This window comes from Lethenteron reissneri, chromosome 34 (assembly GCF_015708825.2).
Source record: "Lethenteron reissneri isolate LAM-NWPU_2019-01 chromosome 34, ASM1570882v1, whole genome shotgun sequence".
NCBI lineage: Eukaryota > Metazoa > Chordata > Hyperoartia > Petromyzontiformes > Petromyzontidae > Lethenteron > Lethenteron reissneri.
Window position 1 is genome coordinate 4,253,170 of NC_083812.1, and position 20,556 is coordinate 4,273,725.

A 20,556-nucleotide genomic window follows, 5' to 3' on the forward strand; every position below is an offset into this window, starting at 1 on the left:
AAAGCTATCGTGACTGCAGGGATTCATCTTCTTGGTTCTTTCGGTAAAGTCACGTAGAAGGGAAGTAATAAAATAATAATGTGTTTTATTTTTATTATTTTATTACTTCCCTTCTACGTGACTTTACGAAAGAACCAAGAAGATGAGATCAGCATGGTGTTGTGGTTCATTTGTGGCAAGCGCTTTTGTGTGTCGTTTGAGCCATGGCCAGGACTGACATTCATATCATTGGGTCCAAAATGCAGAAACACACTGTGCAACAACTCCACTCAGTATATACTGTACGCATTCATGGAAGAAAAACATTGGATGCTTCATGGATACAAGGGTCAACTCCAGCGGATGTCAATACGTGCCGTAATAGAAAGTAATTTAATTATGGAACGCTCACAGCATTGCCTAAGTGCATTATAAACTTACATTGATTCCATTATTCGGGAGCCTGTGAGCGGCTTCTGCACAGAACTATCAAGTCTTTCTCCCATTGCCCATTCATTTAGCTTCTGAGGTTAAAGAGATTGGGCAAAACCACAGGGTAAAACCATTCGCTACTCCGCTTACCAGGGAGGTGAAATGCAATACAGTATACGATACAAAACGCTTGTATAAACTGCTCTTCACACACAGCATTCCAGGGAGCTTCACAATAATAATAAGATAAACTCAAAAACACAATGCCATGCAAATCCTACTATTTTATAATTACAATATGATTTAACCAACAACACCCGTTCCCCCCCTAATTGCCAATTGAACTTTCCCAGAGGCAACAATAGATGTGCTCTTGTAAACATGCAGCAGAACAAGTGTTCCATTCGTTGCAGAAGTTGCTATTTTAAAACCCGATCTCAATGGCTCACTGTTGCCTCTGTGTCACATTTTTTGGGAAACTAGCCATCGGTCTGAGATAATAACATTCCTCAGCATGCAACTGGTTTCGTGGCAATGTTCCACATATAAATAACATGTCCCAGTAGTGGTCTTATAGAGTTTCACTAACAGTACATATTTTATGTGTTGTATCTACGAGTCTAAATTGTTCTAAACGATTAAGTGTTTCACCGACCTGCGTCGACCAGCGTGGTGAAGTATGTTGAAAAAAATCCTTGCATGTGCACACGCAGCAATGGGGAGGAGACCCTCATCCAACAATAGTTTGGCAAAGGTGCGCACATTATCGAAAATAATTTTTAGAACGTGATAAAAAAATGTTTTAGATATAATTGGGTAAAAAAGATTGTGATGGGTGGGGACGTTCATGTACAGCATGGAGAAGGGCAGGTTACATACGGAGTTACGTAGATGGCGAGATGTTAACTGCCTCGCCTGGTATACAGGAGGTCGTGGGTTCATTCCCGACCCTGACGCCTGCTGCTGTATATTTGAAGTTTGTATGTCTCTCTCTCTCTCATCATAACCACGGTGGCTAGGAGATGTTAACTACCTCGCCTGGTATGCAGGAGGTCGTGAGTTCGATCCCGACCCTGACGCCTGCTGCTGTATATTTGGAATTTGTCTATTTTGATCATCGTCACGGTGGCTAGATGTTAACTACCTCGCCTGGTATGCAGGAGGTCGTGGGTTCGATCGCACCCTGACGCCTGCTGCTGTATATTTGGAGCTTGTGTGTCTCTCTCATCATCATCACGGTGGCTAGGAGATGTTAACTACCTCGCCTGGTATGCAGGAGGTCGTGGGTTCGATCCCGACCCTGACGCCTGCTGCTGTATATTTGGAGTTTGTGTGTCTCTCTCTCTCATCATAACCACGGTGGCTATGAGATGTTAACTACCTCGCCTGGTATGCAGGAGGTCGTGGGTTCGATCCCGACCCTGACGCCTGCTGTATATTTGAAGTTTGCATGTTCTGCTCATGGTCACATGCATCTTTCTCCGGGTCTTATTGTTTTTCCCTCCGCATTTAGAATCAACGTGCGTTTCTCGTATTTGCTTGCTATAAATGCCCACATGATAAGCCACTTTGTTGAGCTATCAATTGTGGCCAGGTCACTTCTGAAAACGAGCTATATCGCTCCGGGGGCCTTACCCGCTAAAATGTAATAGTTTATTTTATAGCAGTAGCTTAGAGCTAATATACAGGCATTGGCAACCAAAGGGAACACTTAAACCCAGAGAGTTCTTGAAATGTGGATGCCGAGTTTTACAGCAGCTACGGGATGTAGTGGAAGGTGGCCATCAAGCGACATTGCCCATTATGACCCAACAACCTTGACTAACTGGACACTCGCATGAGGGCTTCCTTGCAATTTCTGTCACATGAGACCGTTGCTGCACATCGACCACAGACAAAGCTATGGGGTGTGCAGGCGGTTCAACTGTACCGGGGTCCACAGGCCGGAGGGGCTCAGATGCTGGGCTGTAAACCGTGAGGAAAATTTGATTCGGGGGCCTTCATTTCATCTCTTGCACCAGGGCCCATGCCTGCCAACCACATCGCGTCACTGACCACAGGCATGGCTTTGAACGTCAGAATTGGCTCTATGTTCGCTTTGTGGGCCGATATGGCGTAGTCAGCTGCATGCAATTCTGAACCGACGGACCTAGAGTGTCGTTTTCTTTTTACTTTACACAACACCTTTGGTCAGACTGTGTATGTGAAGCGTCTTTAATCGCCTGGCCTCTTTGTGTGCAACCTGCAAACCCGCAATAGACGAGTCAAGCAGACGCATGGCGGGCACAAATGCACCCTGCCTTCCCGCCGGAATAACTCGCTCGCTGTGCCATCGCGTGCCATCTCGTGCCGTTACAGCGGAGAAGGCTGTGGACGTGACGGAGACGTACATGCGCTGCAGGGGACCCGTCATCTACGAGTCGGGAAAGTAAGATGCCCTCTCCTTGTTCCTACACGGCCGACGAGGGGTGCACGCAACACGTGGCCTATTCATTATGGGAGGCTGTTCCTTCTCCTCTGCTGTGTCCCCGTTGGAAATGGCTTGTTCATCTTCTTGGTTCTTTCGGTAAAGTCACGTAGAAGGGAAGTAATAAAATAATAAAAATTAAACATAATAAAATAATATAATAAAATAATATAATATAATTTAATTATATATATTTTTACTTCCCTTCTACGTGACTTTACCGAAAGAACCAAGAAGATGAATCCCTGCAGTCACGAAAGCTTTAAATCGAAATTTAATGGCTTGTTCGCTTGCCACACGTATTTCCTGCAATTTTCCCCGTAGATAAATAGCAGTATATTCTTAGGTATTTTCGGTAAAGTCACGTAGGTAAAAAAATTTAATTAATAAAAGTAAAATAAAAATTTAATAAAAATCACGACGTTTCGGAGGCAACACAAGCAAGGATAAATAGCAGTTTTATCTGTAAAATATATTTATATGCATTTTAAATGTCGACTGGCTCAGGCGGTTAATGCTGTCACAGCACTGAGCCAGCCTCTCTGGGACCTGGGTTCCAATCCAGGTTTCAGCCACTCATGATTAAACAGCGTTAATGGTCTCATCAGATCACCAACGACTGCACTAAACAAATGATATTAAATGTGGTGTGTTGCTGAATTTGGCTTATTTCATGAAACCATACTTTGGTTTAATTGACATGGAACATTCGGTATTGCTAGGGGTCTAATAAAACAAGGTGTCCACATTATTTGTTTCAGTAGGCCTGATTTTAAAAGGCCCTCCGAAGCCGATTTGGGGCTACTCTCTGGCACAAGGTGATCGACTGCTAGCTGAAATAGTTGTGGACGATAATTATAACTTCTCTGGACATGTTATTGATTTGCCATATGGAAGATAATTGGAAGAAAAAAAACACAAAGGCATAGTTTTCAATGCCCTCCATTTCATGTCGATTCCGTCATCGACTGACACGGCTTTTGCTAATATGAGTATATATTCTTCAATTTACCCTTGTGATTTAAATCTGTTGTGACTGTAGTGTCCCGAGATATGTTCTCTCAAGTTTGTAAGACCAATAATTTCTACAGTCTTGCCAAATTTATGTACGGTCGTATCAAGGATTGTGTACAGGAGTACACGTTTTTTAACTGCAGTTGAAATGTAAGGTTTTATAAAGCCAATGCATATCCCATAAGATTATCACTGAAGACAATACAGTATTGATAAAAATTACCGGTGAATTAATAATAATCAACACGACTTATCACGCGTGCAATATTTCACAAATCGGACGCGACGTATGGTCGATTCACCCCAGCTCGTGTTGAGTTCTTTGCCTACTGGAACGACCGTACAGTCGACTCGCATCGTGTCAAAACTGTAGGGAAGATTACAGTGCTCGTAAGCGCCAAAACCTCCTTATCGGGAGCGCCGTGCGCGCGTTTGTCGCTGACTTGGATGGAGATCGGTAGCGTCAGCCCAGCATCTGGTACCGCGACTCTGAGCCAAGCTTCCCTGGCGGTAACTCACAGCGGAATCCACTCTGTGGGCTCCATCGGTTTTAACAATGCACAGTAAATTACAGGCTTTTTGCTAAAAAAATAAAATTATCGCCGTTGCCGAGCGACCACGGACCCAAGCGGAAAACGCCCAGCAGCCAGCAACAAACGGCACTCTTGAAGGTGTGATAACAAATTAATGGAACTATAAAGTATTTTATTTAACCAGGTAAGGCCCCCGATTTAAAGCTTTCGTGACTGCAGGGATCCATATTCTTGGTTCTTTCGGTAAAGTCACGTAGAAGGGAAGTAATAAAATAATAAAAATAAAACATAATAAAATAATTCTCACGACGTTTCGGCCACAACGCAAGCAGCCGTCCTCAGGTGAAGAAACAGAGCTGTCGGAAAGACAGCGTCTGTTATATTTTAATTATTTTATTATTTTTCGATTTAAAGCTTTCGTGACTGCAGGGATCCATATTCTTGGTTCTTTCGGTAAAGTCACGTAGAAGGGAAATAATAAAATAATAAAAATGAAACATAATAAAATACAATTCTCACGACGTTTCGGCCACAACGCAAGCAGCCGTCCTCAGGTGAAGAAACAGACGCTGTCGGTAAGACAGCGTCTGTTTTATTTTTATTATTTTATTATTTTCCCTCTACGTGACTTTACCGAAAGAACCAAGAATACAGGTCAGGCCCACTGAGCTCTACGCACACATGTGTTTGTCGAACTGCTTTCGCACTGTGCGTAGACAACCGTGCTCATCGGAGGCGCGGGGATATTTGTGTAACGACTCGACGACAAGTTATATGAAGAGCCACTTTTATTTAAGGTTTACAAAAGAAGGAACCCTACTAACGATTTCCACAAATGAGAGGATCTAGGCTTCGTCCTTGTCTTCCTGCTTGTATCTTCCTCCGAGCGTCCCCACTCCTCGTGCTCTCTCCCCTTACATCTCACTCAGCCCCCTTTCTCGAACTTTCTCGTCCTTGTTTTTACCTCTAGCCAATCCCTGGCCTTTCCCTTTAACGGATCCTTTTTGTTTTACCGTTCAAGCTCCTTATTTCTAGATTTGAAGCTTTCGTGACTACAAGGATTCATACACTTTGTTTTTTTCGGTAAAGTCACCATGTAGGTAAAAAATGAAATAAAAATTAATAAAAATAAAATAATAAAAATCACGACGTTTCGGAGGCAACACAAGTCTCCGTCATCAGGTGGGACCGTCACAGCCAGATTTGCTGCATCAGCCGTCACAGCCAGATTTGCTGCACCCTTGATGCAGCAAATCTGTCTGTGACGGTCCCACCTGATGACGGAGACTTGTGTTGCCTCCAAAACGTCGTGATTTTTATTATTTTATTTTTATTTATTTTTATTTCATTTTTTACCTACATGGAGACTTTACCGAAAGAACTAAGAGTATAGGTTTCTAGCTGTCGCGCGTTTAGGCGGAGCGTAACTTCGCAACACGAAGCCAAAAAAATTAGCCTCACGGCCCCGGGACCATTTTGCGAGTCCCTTTGTTACTGATGTAATTAACGCGCAACAGAAAAGAATGTCAATTAATCTTTAAAATAATCTTTGGGATTTCATTGGGTAGCAGTTAATTAATCTTTGGATCATTAAAAATGCTGTAACCTTAACTAACCTTGTCTGCTTGGAACAAGCGTGTAATGAATGCGTGTTTATAACATTTTGATGCCACGCTTCCTTAGCTGCTCCCTGTCTCGGCGAAATGGAAGTAATTCTTACTTTTGATTATACACTTCATTATATTTCTTACACTTGTTAGTTTCGTATATATTTTTTTTTATTTCCAGACGAGTGTTTAGCCAATTTGCATTGAAGCGCCATCGTCAGCGGCTCTCATTGTGCAAGTGATAAGTAGTGGGGTAGGGGGTGGGGGGATGGAAAGTATGTTGGAAATATTCTTAAGCTCTTAACATTGCAACGAGACAAAAAAAAAAGTGTTGACCGTCCACGCTTCCGCCACATTAATGCACGCTGCGTCGTCGTACTTTAATGCTCGGCCGCGAAATAAACATTTCCAAGTAAAGTCGGGTTTTTTTGGTGGGGGCAGGGACATTTTTCTTGGAACACATCGTTAACAGACTGGCAAAACAACAAGGTTATCCCAAAAGTCTGTGAGCCAAGGGGGGGGGGGGCATGGTCAGTACCACGTGGGGTGAGCCAAGGTGGGACGCGGTCAGTACCACGTGGGGTGGCAAATGCTACCAGTATCCAGCCATTGATGGTGTCAACCTTGGTCATTGTCCACCGTGGGTAGAAATCTCAGCGTATATACCGTCCGTTTTAAATACACACCTAATGTTTACTTTCTTATTCCGTAGATGTCTCACGCCACAATCGTTGTTATTCACCCTCAAAAAATTATATTCTCTTTCAAACGTACTGTGGTTCCCTTCTTGAACGCAATATTTTTCTTGATAAAAAAAAACCCAAATATACAATTGGTGCATATTTGAAATTAAGCCAAAACGCGCTATTTCAAGCAAATCGTTGGGAGCACTGGCGACCCTGGGTGGTAAGCGACGAGCCATTTTGACGGCGATGGCTCAAACATCACGAACAAACAAACCAAAAAAAAACCCCAAAAAAAAACAACCCGCGTGCTTTTGGTACGATTGCGAGTGATCAGCTTGCTATAAAAACCCGCTCGGGGGAATTCGTTTGCCATCTCGAGGCGACGAGAAAAACAAAACGTTAGTGCGGACGCCGGGGGTTAACGGCTGAGCCGTGAACACGAGTGTCGCAGCTTGGCCCGGCCGCGGAGCAGATGGCGCGGGGGAGAAATGTCACCGCGCCACCGGTGGCACGGCCGCACTGTACCCGAACGCGCGCATCTCGAAGCGGAGGACAGATGGAGAGGAAATGTCGGAACAGCGACAGGAAGTCAGTTCCGCTGATCATTTTGGCTCCCGATAGAGGCACTTGGGCGCTCGCCAGCGTTACGTGACGTGCTCCGCCCGGCAGGGACCGCCGTTGCCGGCCGCGAACAGATTTTTTTGTTTTTGAAATTTGACTTCTGAGTTGCATTCGTTACCAGCTCGGTGAGACCTTCTGGGTTTCTCTGATTTGGTTTGATTGTCTGCTCCGTGGCCAGGCCAAGCTGCGACACTCGTGTTCACGGCTCAGTCGTTAACCCCCGGCGACTAACGTATTGTTTTTTCTCGTCGCCCCGATGCAACGAATTCCCCGAGCGTTTTTATAGCAAGCTGATCAATCGCAATCGCACCAAAAGCGCGGGGTTTTTTGTTTGTTTGTGATGATTGAGACATCGCCCTCAAAATGGCTCGTCGAGATCACCCAAGGTGGCCAGTGCTACAGCGTCACGATGTGCTGAAAAATAAAAATCTAAATAGACATATTTGCGAAATTCTTATTCTTATTATTCTGTGCTCTGTTTGCAAAAAGGGCTGGGAATATTTTGCTAAATGTTCATTACAAAATCACGCAAAAAAAATGTCCTGATTTTTGTTGGGATAAGGCTGGAAACATTCTTAGAAAGTGGAGAAATGTAATCAGTGAAACTAAACATTGCATGGGCTCCAGATTGCAACATAATTGTCGGCAAATCCTTGATTGCTATGATGATCGTGAAGATTATTCTTAATCAAATTTTTGTCAGAGGGCACCAATTTCTGAGATACAATTACAAATGTAAAAAGGCCACAGAAATGAAGCAACGCAAGTGAGCTGTCGCGGGACATCTTGCAAGAAGAGATGGGTGATGCTTGGCTTGTGACGGAACGGCGGCCAAAGGAGAGAGCACCACTCACGGGATGACTCTCCCGTTGAGATGAAGCCGTAAGATCAGCTCAATGTGCAGGAGCTGCTCAATGCGTTGTGATATCATGGGGACCGTGAGGGATATTGACGGACTTGAAGCTTTTGTGACTGCAAGGATTCATACTCTTAGTTCTTTCGGTAAAGTCACGTAGGTAAAAAATGAAATTAATAAAAAAAAAATCACGACGTTTCGGAGGCAACATCAGGTGGGACCGTCACAGCCAGATTTTCTGCATCAAGGTTGATGCAGAAAAACCTTGATGCAGCAAATCTGGCTGTGACGGTCCCACCTGATGATGGAGACTTGTGTTGCCTCCGAAACGTCGTGATTTTTATTTTATTAATTTTAATTTCATTTTTTACCTACGTGACTTTACCGAAAGAACTATGAGTATATTGACGGACGCCGGGAGGCCTTTGTCCTTTGCCTGCCACTGACGTCTTTCCCGACCACCGGCCATCAGGCGTACATAAGTTCAGTCGCTCTTCAATGCGTTCAATAGAATGTCCTTATTTAATCGGTGTGTGCGTTAATCACTTTGACGTACGGAACAAAAACTGACATTGACAAAAAACAATGGAGCTAAATGTTAAAAGTGTGCAAAAGAAGCATAGGATAGGCGGGAAGAGGAAGACAATCAACTAACATACCAAAATGTTTGCGTACATCTGGGGGAAGTGAGCTTGAACTGGGGCCAGTGACGGGGACATTTGGCTGATGCTCGCATTTGTTCTGTCCTCCCAAAACACCACCACCAACCCACCCTCCCCTCTCCGCCGACTTCCACAGGACGGTTCATTTGCAGGTCAGCATCAATGAGGGGCAGTCTTTCCTGACGAGCTCCACCACCATCACTGCCGCCAAATGCGTGAGTACCGAAAAATAAAAACGACGGCGACAACGGCTGAACGTGTCGTGCGTTAAATCCACGCGCATCGCTTCAGCTCAGTAGAGAGCAGCAACAACGTCTCCGAGGACAATGTGTTTGTTTGTATTTTGTGGGCACCGCTGTGGCGAGATGTTAACTACCTCGCCAGTTATGCAGGAGGTCGCGGGTTTGATCCCTACCTTGACGCCTCTCTCTCTCTCTCTCTGTCCCAATGGTCGCATGGATTTTTCTTTTGGTCCTCCAGTTTTTCCCTCCACATTTAGAAACGTGCGTTGAAGAGTATTTCGCTGCTAGACATTTCCACGTGATAAGCTACTTCGTTGAGCTATCATTTGTGGCCAGGTCGCTTCTGAAAATTAGCTATGTAGCTCAGTGGGCCTTACCTTGTCAAATAAAAAATAGGGAAAAAACAGAGGCGCTGCCAGCCTTAATACAGATTCATCGACAGTGCCAACGAAACTTTATCGACAGCAGACCATTTTATTTGATCGTAAAGCAAGTGGTCCATTCAGGGAGGAGTTGCGTAAGGACGACACACCCCTGCCCCCTTCATCGTGCCGTGTGTCGTAGGGAAGTAAAAGCGATACACATATTTTAAACGTTGGGGGGAAATTATTTGTAAATGCTCACACTATGAGTGCTTCATCATTATAATAAACGCTTGAGTATGTGGGTACGCTCGTGAGAAGTGTGATGAGATGTTAGTATGTTGAACTTCTTTCGCACCGTACGTAGCCAACCGTGCAAATCGAGGCCAGCTGTGCACATCGGAGGTGCAGGGGTGTAAGGATAACAAACTAAACACACAAAGCAGTTCCAAGGGAATGAGTATTCAATCCAGATGTAAAAGCCTCACGTGGCAGTGCCACAAGAGGCAGCGTAACTTTGGTAGTTCAAATTAGTTTTACGTGGCCAATGACAGCGAATTGTGTGAGAGCCATTTGAAATGAGTGGCCGATGGAAACACATTCCTGCGGAGGGAGCTGGTAGGAACGTTGGGTTGCTCGGTCAATGGCCAGGGTCAACGGCGGCGTGGTGTATTCAGCAAATATGGCCGACTGTGAGGGCAGGCACAAGCCGGCGTGAGTAGGTTAAACGTTGAGTTTTATAAGGGAACCACGGGGTGACCAGCCCCTCCCCACCCAGCCCCACCTCTCCCACCCCCCACCCAGCCCCACCCTCCCCACCCTCCCCTCCCCATCCAGCCCCACCCCTCCCATTTTTGGATGCACGACGGACGGACGGACACAATAATCCCCTGTGGGCTGGTGTAACCAGGAGGTTCCTACCAGTATAATGCACGTATATTAGCCGTGTAAAATAGAACGGTGTAACTAAAGTGTTGCTGCTACCTTAGGTGGGACCTATTTCTGCTCTGTGGCTTGCTCTGCCCAGTGCTGATCCGAACAGACCAGAATACCAGTTTTCATTTTAGGGTGTGTCTACCCAGGGAGATCGCAGTCTTGGTTTAGATACTACATGCCACTGACTTTGTACATGGCCTGGAATTGACGTCTCTGGGTTCATAGCGGAGTGCACTAACCACGACACCACTGCCACCACATGATTCATACACACAAGGCACATACACATATACACACACTCTCCAAACACACGTGTACACACTTACACGGATGAGAATACAAACAGGCACATTCACAGACACTATATATATATACACGCTCAAACGCATACAGGCACTGCATGAAAATACGTCCACGTACAAATACACACGCACGAAATACACACACACACATGAACACATACACGCACGCTATGTACACATGCACGTGCACGCAGAGGCATAAATACACAGACACACTCGCAAACATGCGTACTCGTATTCCATGTACACAAAGACATAAACGCACACAAAGACACACTCACAAACGCACACACATACAGAGATATGCAAATAAAAAGGGTGGGGGGGGGGCGAGGGGGGTGGGGGGGGCGAGTGGGGGGCGGTGGGGGGGGGGGGACCCAGTGACGAACACTGCAACGAGGCCTGACAGCAACAAGCGATTTCGAGACGCAAATTTTCAGAAACGAGCCAGTCTGCGTGCGTGCGTGCGTACGGGCACACCAGCTAAGCAGCCTGACAGATGACAAGGTGATTTACATCACATTAGTGCCGTGCTGCGATATCTCGGACAAGGCCCCGCGTATTATTTTTTATTGTTCTTGTTGTTATTGCTGTTGCCTTCCATCGTTACCTCCGAGTGCACGAGCGCACGTACGGGCACCCTCTTCCCACCGTTCACGTCGACGTACATTACCGAAATTGTGCTTAAGACCGAGAAATATTAATCAAAATTGCACTCCAGCTGTCAAACGCCCGCGTGTATATTTTTTAACAAGGTCCTCTAGGAATAGTCGATGATTAATACATTGCGCCAAATTGTTTGCTACTCGTGATATCAATTACATCCGATGAGATATTCATTATTTCAATTAAGTCGCGGAGAGGGGAGGGGTGGGGATACCCTTTCTTCTGATTTTTCACTTGCTGATATTTGCTTTTTTGTTGATGTGACGAGACGTGTTATTACGGTATGGCCAACGAGTGTGGAAACATTGTAAGGTAGATTGTATTATCCCACTGTTTCTCTGAACAAATATTGACGGAACCTCTCTGACCATCGCAGCCTCTGCAGAAGGACGAAAACGCTTCAGCCTCCTCACTGTGAGCCCGAAGCAAGGTGGTTAAATGGCACCTGGAGAATGGCGAAAGCATACGATGTTGTATCGTACGGCCCAGAGTGGAGTCATGCCTTTTAAGGCCAAGATGAAAAAATAATAGGAAAATGGGCAGTGCCAGGTGTAATGTCAATGAATTGTCTTGTTCATATTAAACACTGCATCGTCAACGGTCGGATGTTTAAATCTGCAAAACTTTTAAATTAATTCAGCTCCATTTGGCAACATTATTGTTTGCGGTAGGGTTAATCAAACTAATGCTATTTGTGGCTTATAGAGTCTACGTGACTGAATATGTACCGTGTTACATATTTGTTAAAAGTTTACACTTGCTGCTCAATTGTAATACAACTCACGCGGGCCAGTTCTTGTGCGCTGCTTGTTTAAACAAGTGATTATGCATGTGCAGTTTTAGCTTTAGAAGAACATTGTCTTAATTTGTTTTCCTACTACAACAGAGCCTTGGAAGAGCGTTCCAATCGAATTAATTATTCAACACTATTATAATGAACTCATTGAAAATTCAATTTATTTTCGTACCAAAGGATTTAAACTAAATTGAACACATAATGACCATGTTTAAATATAATTTTCTCCAGATTTATCGCTTTTATGCTCGCGATAAAATTAATGCATCCTAATTTTACAATGAAAATACGGTGTTTTATTTCACGATATTAATTTAACAATCGGCGCACCACGAGAGACTCACAGGAGCAGAGAGAATACTTTGACCAGGACCAAACCGCGATTTTATTTGGCCTAACGACCGCGCACGTTGATTGGGAGCATTTGCAAAGTTAATAGGCTCGCGGAGCTCCAACGAGCTCTGTTGTTTTGTGCTTTTTGCGGCGTAACAAATCGGGGCAAATTAGCCTTCGCGCTTTTCCTGTAAGCGCCGCGCTCTGCCACTGCGCGAAGCCAGATTAGCGCTGCCACGGCCGAGGCAGGCGAGGGATTTACACGAAATTGCCGTGACTTTTCTCTCACAAGGTGCACTTAACCTCCACGCTGCCACGAGCGCCCAGCGTGCCCTCCGTCTGAATCTCCCATTTGTCTGCAGCACTTGGACAAAAGTAAATGTCTGGATTTTTTTGTTGTAAAAATACCCGAAAAAAAAGTTCCCCCTCCTTTAAAAAAACGTTTCTTTCTCCTACGTTCCAAGTGAAATTCGTGGGGACTATTAATTTCCACTAAACGCATTACATTCAATCGCCTTCGTGATGCTTGGAGTCTGGCGGTTAAGGGAGTTATTAAGATGTTTGCACATCATGCGGCTAATTATTTGGGGAAAATCTCAATTAATGTGAACATTGGCAGAGCTCTGGTTTGCTTGTCAGGGCCATCTATTTATTATGCAATGTGATTATGTGAGCTCATCAGCAGTGTTCAAATCTGAAGCAAAGAATGTACTGTTTAATATTTAATTTACCAACAACTTAATGTAAAATAATTGGATTTTTTTACACGATGCAATGGAGGAAAACTTTTTTGCCGCACAAACACTGGTCAATAGATAGTTGCATTGGACACATTTTAATGTTTTCACTTCTTACATTTTTTGGCCAGCCACACAGTGCGGCATTAAACTTGTTAGCTTGTGTTCCAGCGGTCTGTAGTTTTAGCCTCTGAAAATCAACTATGTTACTCATGCGGTGCGCATTGCAATCGCAACGATGCCGATGCACTCATTGGACGCTATAAGAGTTTTGCGCTGGCGAACGGAGGATTCGCTTGGAGACGTTACACGGTAAATTATCGCCTAAATGCAAGTGCGTGTGCAAGCGAGGATGAACCAGACAGCGACATAGCATTTGCAGTCGCATCAGTCATTAAGAGCCCCCAGTTAGCAAACGGTGCACGCGGCTCTGAAATAATTTTAACACGCTGTGAAATAATATGCTCTTATTATGCGGCGGGAAAGCGACCCGCCTCGGTACACTAATTTATTTTAATGAGCAGCTTCGCTGGAAATTGCACCTCGTTAAAATGCTGTGGTTAACGAGGCCTTAATTACGACGCTGTTTGCAGCCTAATCAGCTAATTATTTCATTATGGCGCTGATGTGAGATTTTTGTTTACGCACACGTCCGTGCGCGTGCACGCGCGCGCGTGCGTGTGGGTTGGAGGGGGGGGCGCGCGCGCGTGCACGCGACGTGGCGCGCGCGGCGTATGGAATGTTGGCCCGGGAGCCACAGCGCGTTCCACCGTAAACCTTGCGCAATGAATACATTGACACAATGAGAGGTTAATTGTCGGTATTATTGCGATGACCGCACGTCACTTACCACAAGGCCCGTGCGGTAATTGTCTCTCTATTTAGATTGCCTCTCGCTCAGCAGTCGGTATCGAAAATCGAGCTCGGGGTTCGCGTGCTCGCAGGGCAGAGGAGGCAGCAATAAACGTGTGCCCGGAAATAACGAAGTATATAAATAACTTCGGTGTTGTTATTTTTTTTTATTTAGCCATGAATTCCAATAAAGTTTGCTAAAGTACACGGATGCATGTTACGCGAACGAATAAGTTGTTACTTGCAAATATTTATTCACTTGGTCATGTCGTCACTTATTAAAATTATCTTGCCAAGATTTTCTAATCATATGCAACGGCTCATTTATGTTATAATTAATATGTTTATGAAAATCATCGCTAGGCATTTGCTGGTGTTAGTTATTTAACGCGTGTGCTAAATATTACGCGAGCATAACAGGGGTAATATAACGCCCATTCACTTTAATTTATTTACAACGTAGCAACCTCTTAGTTAGAACTCATAATGAGCTTGATTAGATTAGAGCCACACATTACGCTAAAATGTTAACTCGCTTGATTTAATCTCCCTGCCTTTCCATTGATGGTGCCAGCCAAAAAAAACAACCACAAGCAACGGTAAGCGCTTTTCAATATTACACAGCGCTCCCTAAATAATAGCATCTTGATCGGGCACGCGAATGTGCGCGCGATGTGCAACTCGAACGCTCATCATGCCTCGAAGGGCTCATTGGGGTCACGGCCAGGGTGGGTCGAAGGGCTCATTGGGGTCACGGCCATGGTGGGTCGAAGGGCTCATTGGGGTCACGGCCAGGGTGGGTCGAAGGGCTCATTGGGGTCACGGCCAAGGTGGGTCGAAGGGCTCATTGGGGTCACGGCCATGGTGGGTCGAAGGGCTCATTGGGGTCACGGCCAGGGTGGGTCGAAGGGCTCATTGGGGTCACGGCCAGGGTGGGTCGAAGGGCTCATTGGGGTCACGGCCAGGGTGGGTCGAAGGGCTCATTGGGGTCACAGCCAGGGTGGTCGAAGGTTCGAAGCTCATCCTCTGGGACGTGTGGAGGGAGGGGGGGTGGTGGGGGGGTATCGGAGGGATGCCTGAACTTCAAATCCCCAAACCAAAGCGACATTTCCCTTCCCGGGAAAAAAAGTTTTGTCCGCGCTCGGCCGCCGACGGATAACGGCGGCTCATTACGGAGCCACGCTTGGCTATTCCCCGCGCGCCGGATGGAGAGCACGGCGCCCGGCGTGGAGACACCCAGAGGAGTTGCCGCCATCGCCGCAGCGGAAGGAGTGCGGTTGTCACTCTGGTCGCTCTCTCGCTCGCGGCGATGCCACCTTGGTCAGCTCGACTGGGACTGTTCACAGTTTCCGGGCTCTCTTCCTCGATTTTGTGAACGCCCAAGTTAAAGAGTGTTCGCAGCAGCGGCAGATTTTGGCTGCTGGCCATGGAACAAAGGCGGCAGTCACCGCATCGCGTGCTTTCGGATGCGCTTCTGCGGCCGTCTGGAACGCCTCTTCCTCCCGATATTAGAAAACGACTGGAGCTATGCACGCTCTTAAATCTAGATTGAAAATTCATTTCTTTAGAACTGATTATTGCGTTTAGTTTGTTGTCCTTCCCCCGCGCCTCCGATGAGCGCAGTTGGCTACGTACGGTGCGAAAGAACATACATCCACTTATTTTACGGCTGAGTCGAGCCTAGCAGAGACCCAGGATAAGTTCAACGAATCACCACTGATGTTAGCCATGACCGGGAATGGGCTTGCGTTACCGGCTTCATAGAACAGTGTGCAAGGTCAGTGCAGCACTGCTCCACTACTTACACACACACAGAGACACTCCATAGATCCCCAGATGACTGTCAAATTCCATTGTGGGGCTTCTGAAAGCATTCTTAACCTTTGTAAAATGCTCCTTCTCCAAAGATCACAGTTTCCACGCTAAATAATTGGACGTATTCATAATTCAACAGTGACATTTTCAATAAACTGAAATTAATACATGAATGATGTATCAAAATGCAGATGAAGTAACAAAAAAAATCCATATGTGGTTAGATCCAGAAGTTGTCGACTAGTCCACGTGACGGATGTGATATACGAGGGCCAACATAATGGGTCCCATTTAGATTTAAAGCTTTCGTGACTGCAGGGATTCGTCTTCTTGGTTCTTTCGGTAAAGTCACGTAGAAGGGAAATAATAAAATAATAAAAATTAAACATAATAAAATAATTTCAGACGCTGTCTTTCCGACAGACCTGTTCTTCACCTGAGGACGGCTGCTTGCGTTGTGGCCGAAACGTCGTGAGAATGATTTTATTTTTTTTATTTGTATTATTTTATTATTTCCCTTCTACGTGACTTTACCGAAAGAACCAAGAAGATTATGGGTCCCAACAAAAAATTGTGTAAAAATAGAAATAGTGCACATTCCAAGAGATTTTCACGCAAAAAAAAGAAAGAAACTTGTTCATTCGGAGACTGTTTCACGGCGCAGCTGTTTGCAATCACGTTTACGTATAATCGACAACAAAGAAATAACGTACAGCCCTTTACCAATAAACCGCCGTGCGGAGGGATTCCCCGAGCTGTGTCAGTCGGTCGTGGGAGTTCTTTGTCCCTAATCTGCCACACTGGGGAGGATAAGGGAGCGGTGGGTGAGGGGGGGAGGGTGTGTATGGAATGGGGAGCGGTGTCGCAGCGGTTAGCGCATTGCGCTACGAACCCGGCGACCCGGATTCGATTCCCCCTCATGCCCAGCACCAGTGACGATTATCTGAACTGATCCTGGGCCACCCCTAGGTCGACTCGGCTTCACATGAGTACCTGGTGAGGTATGTAAACATCACCTCTAGGGAGACAAAGGCGGCCAGGCGTGGTGCTGGCCACCCACCCCCTCCTGTGCGTTGCCGACTTTCATAGGTTTCATTTATTTCAAGTTTCATTTATTAGGTATAGCCCTGTGAGCCATGCGGCTCTTGAGTCGGGTGCAACCGCAACAAACACAATATGAACAGAGAACATCTTAAAGCGACGACGCGCAACAGAAACATCCTGGATAAACCAGCAACTCTTCCAGAATAAAAAACCCCCACCGTATTACAACGCTGTGTGCAAAAATCCCAGTGTGATGTAAGTCAAACTAACAGCACTTGCCCCAGCAGTCTAATGAATCTTTAAATGTATGTATATTGAACTTCTTTCACACCATACGTAGCCAACCGTGCTAATCGGTGGTGTGTGGGCTACAAGACTGGTTTGGCAGATTTCACTCACCACTGATCTTAATCCCGGATGGCAAGCAAATTCATAGCAGGTCGCCAGCTCCACAGCATAGTCAGCTGGTCGTAGTAAGAATACACTAAATTTGTAACACGGATATTTTTAGAATTCGGAGGTGCACAGTCAGAGCTCAGAGTCCCTCAAATGCAGAACATTACACCAAAGCCAACGCTGTCTAGAATTGATGAAAAGCCTCGCCTGACAGAAAAGATTGCACCAATGCTCCACTCCATTTTTTATTGAACAAATATAAACATAGTACATCAGCCTACTTGACTTGTGACACATTACCAAGTGGCATTTGTTTAAGCCGGTTTTTACCTTCTCGGTCTCATCAGTAGTCTGGCTTGTTAAACAAATGCTGCCGGAATACCAGACGTTTAATTTATTTCCTTTGTTATGAAAAAATATATATATAAATGTTTCACCTGCACAATTCCTCTAGATGCAAATCTCGTTTGCAAGAATGATGTCAATCATCACGTCCCTCGCAAACGCGCGACAAGAAACCTTACTGGCAAAGGCAATCCGTACGAGACATGGGTCCCCCATTCAACGTTTAAAAAAACCGCAAATACCGTAACGCGGGTCCATTAAGCGCCGCCGCAACGCACGATGATGTTGGCGAACGCGGCATTCTCACGAGGAATAAATAACATGACGGGGTGGGTGGTGGGACGGTCGATTGTGCGCCGTTCGACAGCGCTCTAGACTCGGCAAACGGCGCCTCCACCGCGACCGGTTCCACAAAGCGATTTTTATTATTAAATCCTTTATATTAAGTTCACTTGCTTGCTTGCTTGCACGCTTACGACCGTGCAAATATTTCGGTCGTTTTTTAACCCACTTCCCGTGATCCAATCGAGCTGACATTTTGCACACAGACTCGTTGTGCGAGACAATTATTTTCGTGAAAAAAATTCCAAAATTTTTCACTTTTTAGGAAAAAGTTTTTTATATTTAATTTAAAATACCAATGTGATAAAAATGAAACTCTTACTCGAGAAAAACAGAAATGAATAATAAAATAAAACCGATGCCACGCATATAAAGGATTTATAGTGAAAAACTTAGTTTTTACGGGTTAATTTTTTTATTTCTCGAGCCGAGGAGGACATTTCCACCAAACACCACCCCCAACTCCACCGCCCGGACCCTGGGCCCCGCAACGCAACTCCGCTGGCCGACGAGTGGCGGATCGCGCGCTCCCCGTGTCCCTGACGTTGTGAAGAGACGACGTCTCGCCCGCACAAGCCCGGCATCCAAGTCAGAACCGCTCAGCTCACCGCGAAAAGGCCACGCGTAACGTCACCTGATGGGTGCATCCCACACGTCGCTTGCGCGATGTTAACGCCCATCAACAATTTTTATTTTTGTTTCTTTATTTATTTGGGGGGGGGGGGGTGGGAGGTTGTCTTTATATATTTCTTTAATGTACCGTGAGGAGGCTCGCGCTCATTCGCACAAACATATGTGCGGCCAATTATACAAATGTTCATGAAGGAGCAGAGAGGATATTTAAGCGCTTATTCGTACGCGTGTGTCAAATCGGAAATTCATTTTGAGCGGTTGCCTGTGCCTCACTATCAATGCTTCCAACGGCATTATCATCACGTGAGATTCATAATCACCAAAACGACGTATTTCTGGTTTTATTCATAGGACCAATGAAATATATTTACGATGGATTCCATCCATATGCACTTAATCGTTACGACTCTGCCATTTATTTTAAAAAATGCACTATATGTTCTAATTATGAATTTTGGCTCAATTGCTTAATGTTACTGACATAGATTAACAACGGTACGCTAATATAAGGTGCTGATGTAAAAACGACATTAATTTAAACGAGTTGCGTGTTTGTTAATGGGTGTTGGGCCTGTCATCGTTTAGGGTGTTGTTATTCCACTCAACACAGTTGCAGGCCATTCTGTTTCAAAGCTGCACGTCTGTGCCTTCAAGAGAAATACAGTAAATGCTTCAAGTTTAAAACGCTCTTTTGGGTTAATTATCGAGAGACACATTCGTGTAATAACTCGAGAGTACGGACAAAGCAAGTAAAAAAAAACAACATACAAACAAGTTAATGACATGAGGGAGAATGTGACATGATGTCATGTAACAAGATGAACCTACTGCACGGTTTACAGTTGGGCGCTCTATGGAACGATATCCCGAGGGCATTAACAACACACAGCAGCGTTGGGGGGGGGTGCACAGGGAAGTGGTAAAGGGTTGTTGGGAGGGTGGGCAGGGGTGGTGGTACGGAAGACGATGGTGCGGGCGGTGCCCAATTTGATCTTTTTTTTGTTCTAAACGCAAACAAACCTCGCAAACGTTGCGACCGCCTGCGCTTGCCTGAGTAAGGCGTTGCCGCTTGGGTTACAATCACGTCTCAGGCTGCAACGCCACCCCCCTCTACCCCTCTACCCCTCTCGTGTCTGCCGCGATTCACTCGCTACAACCAGATTGACGAGCTCCCTGGGCCGTGGCGCGCGTGCACGTGTGCACGACGCGCGCGCACGTGCGCACGTGTGCACGACGCGCGCGCACGTGCGCACGACGCGCGCGCACACGTGACCGATCGACGGGTGAGACGTGGTTGTGACCCCCCCCCACCCCCGAGAGGAATTCGCTGGTCGCGGTGCCCGAGAAGGTGGCACTCGAGTGATGGTGGGGGAGGCAGGTGAGTAGCGGGGAATTGTGAGGTTGAGAAGCAGCAGAAGCGGTACAATTGGAAGTGGGTAGTTGGGGAGGGAGGAGGGGAAGGTGGGGCTGGTGCGGTGTTTGGAGGAGCGAGGCAGGGAGGGAGGGAGGGGGGAGACGAGTGGCTGAGGCCAGTGAACGCAAGGGTCATGGCACCGCTGGAAGGTATCGGGGGTGATGTGCCCCCCTCCTCTGCCCCCCGCCCTGGTTTGTTTTTCTTGCGCCGCGTTCATTCACTCGCGAGCGCGTTCATGCGCGGGGAGTCGTCATCATCGTCGTCGTCGCATCACGAGCGCGCCGCCCGGGTAAGAAGGTGAGCCAAGAGATCATAGCGTCCTCTACTCGCTGCCTGAAATTGAGTAGAATGTTCTTGGTTTTTTCGGTAAAGTCACGTAGAAGGGAAGTAATAAAATAATAAAAATAAAACATAATAAAATAAGTCTCACGACGTTTCGGCTACAACGCAAGCAGCCGTCTTCATGTGAAGAATGAGACACTGC

General features: G+C 46.0%; 1 protein-coding gene across 1 annotated transcript in view; it reads left to right on the top strand.

Annotated features, from left to right (window-relative positions):
• Positions 1–20,556, top strand: part of LOC133350563 (anthrax toxin receptor 1-like) — a 68,558-nt gene that overhangs the window by 25,825 nt on the left and 22,177 nt on the right. The window contains exons 11-12 of the mRNA XM_061565029.1: positions 2,770–2,839; positions 8,994–9,072. Coding sequence (XP_061421013.1) covers positions 2,770–2,839; positions 8,994–9,072 — 149 coding nt within the window. The remainder of the gene's footprint in view (positions 1–2,769; positions 2,840–8,993; positions 9,073–20,556) is intronic.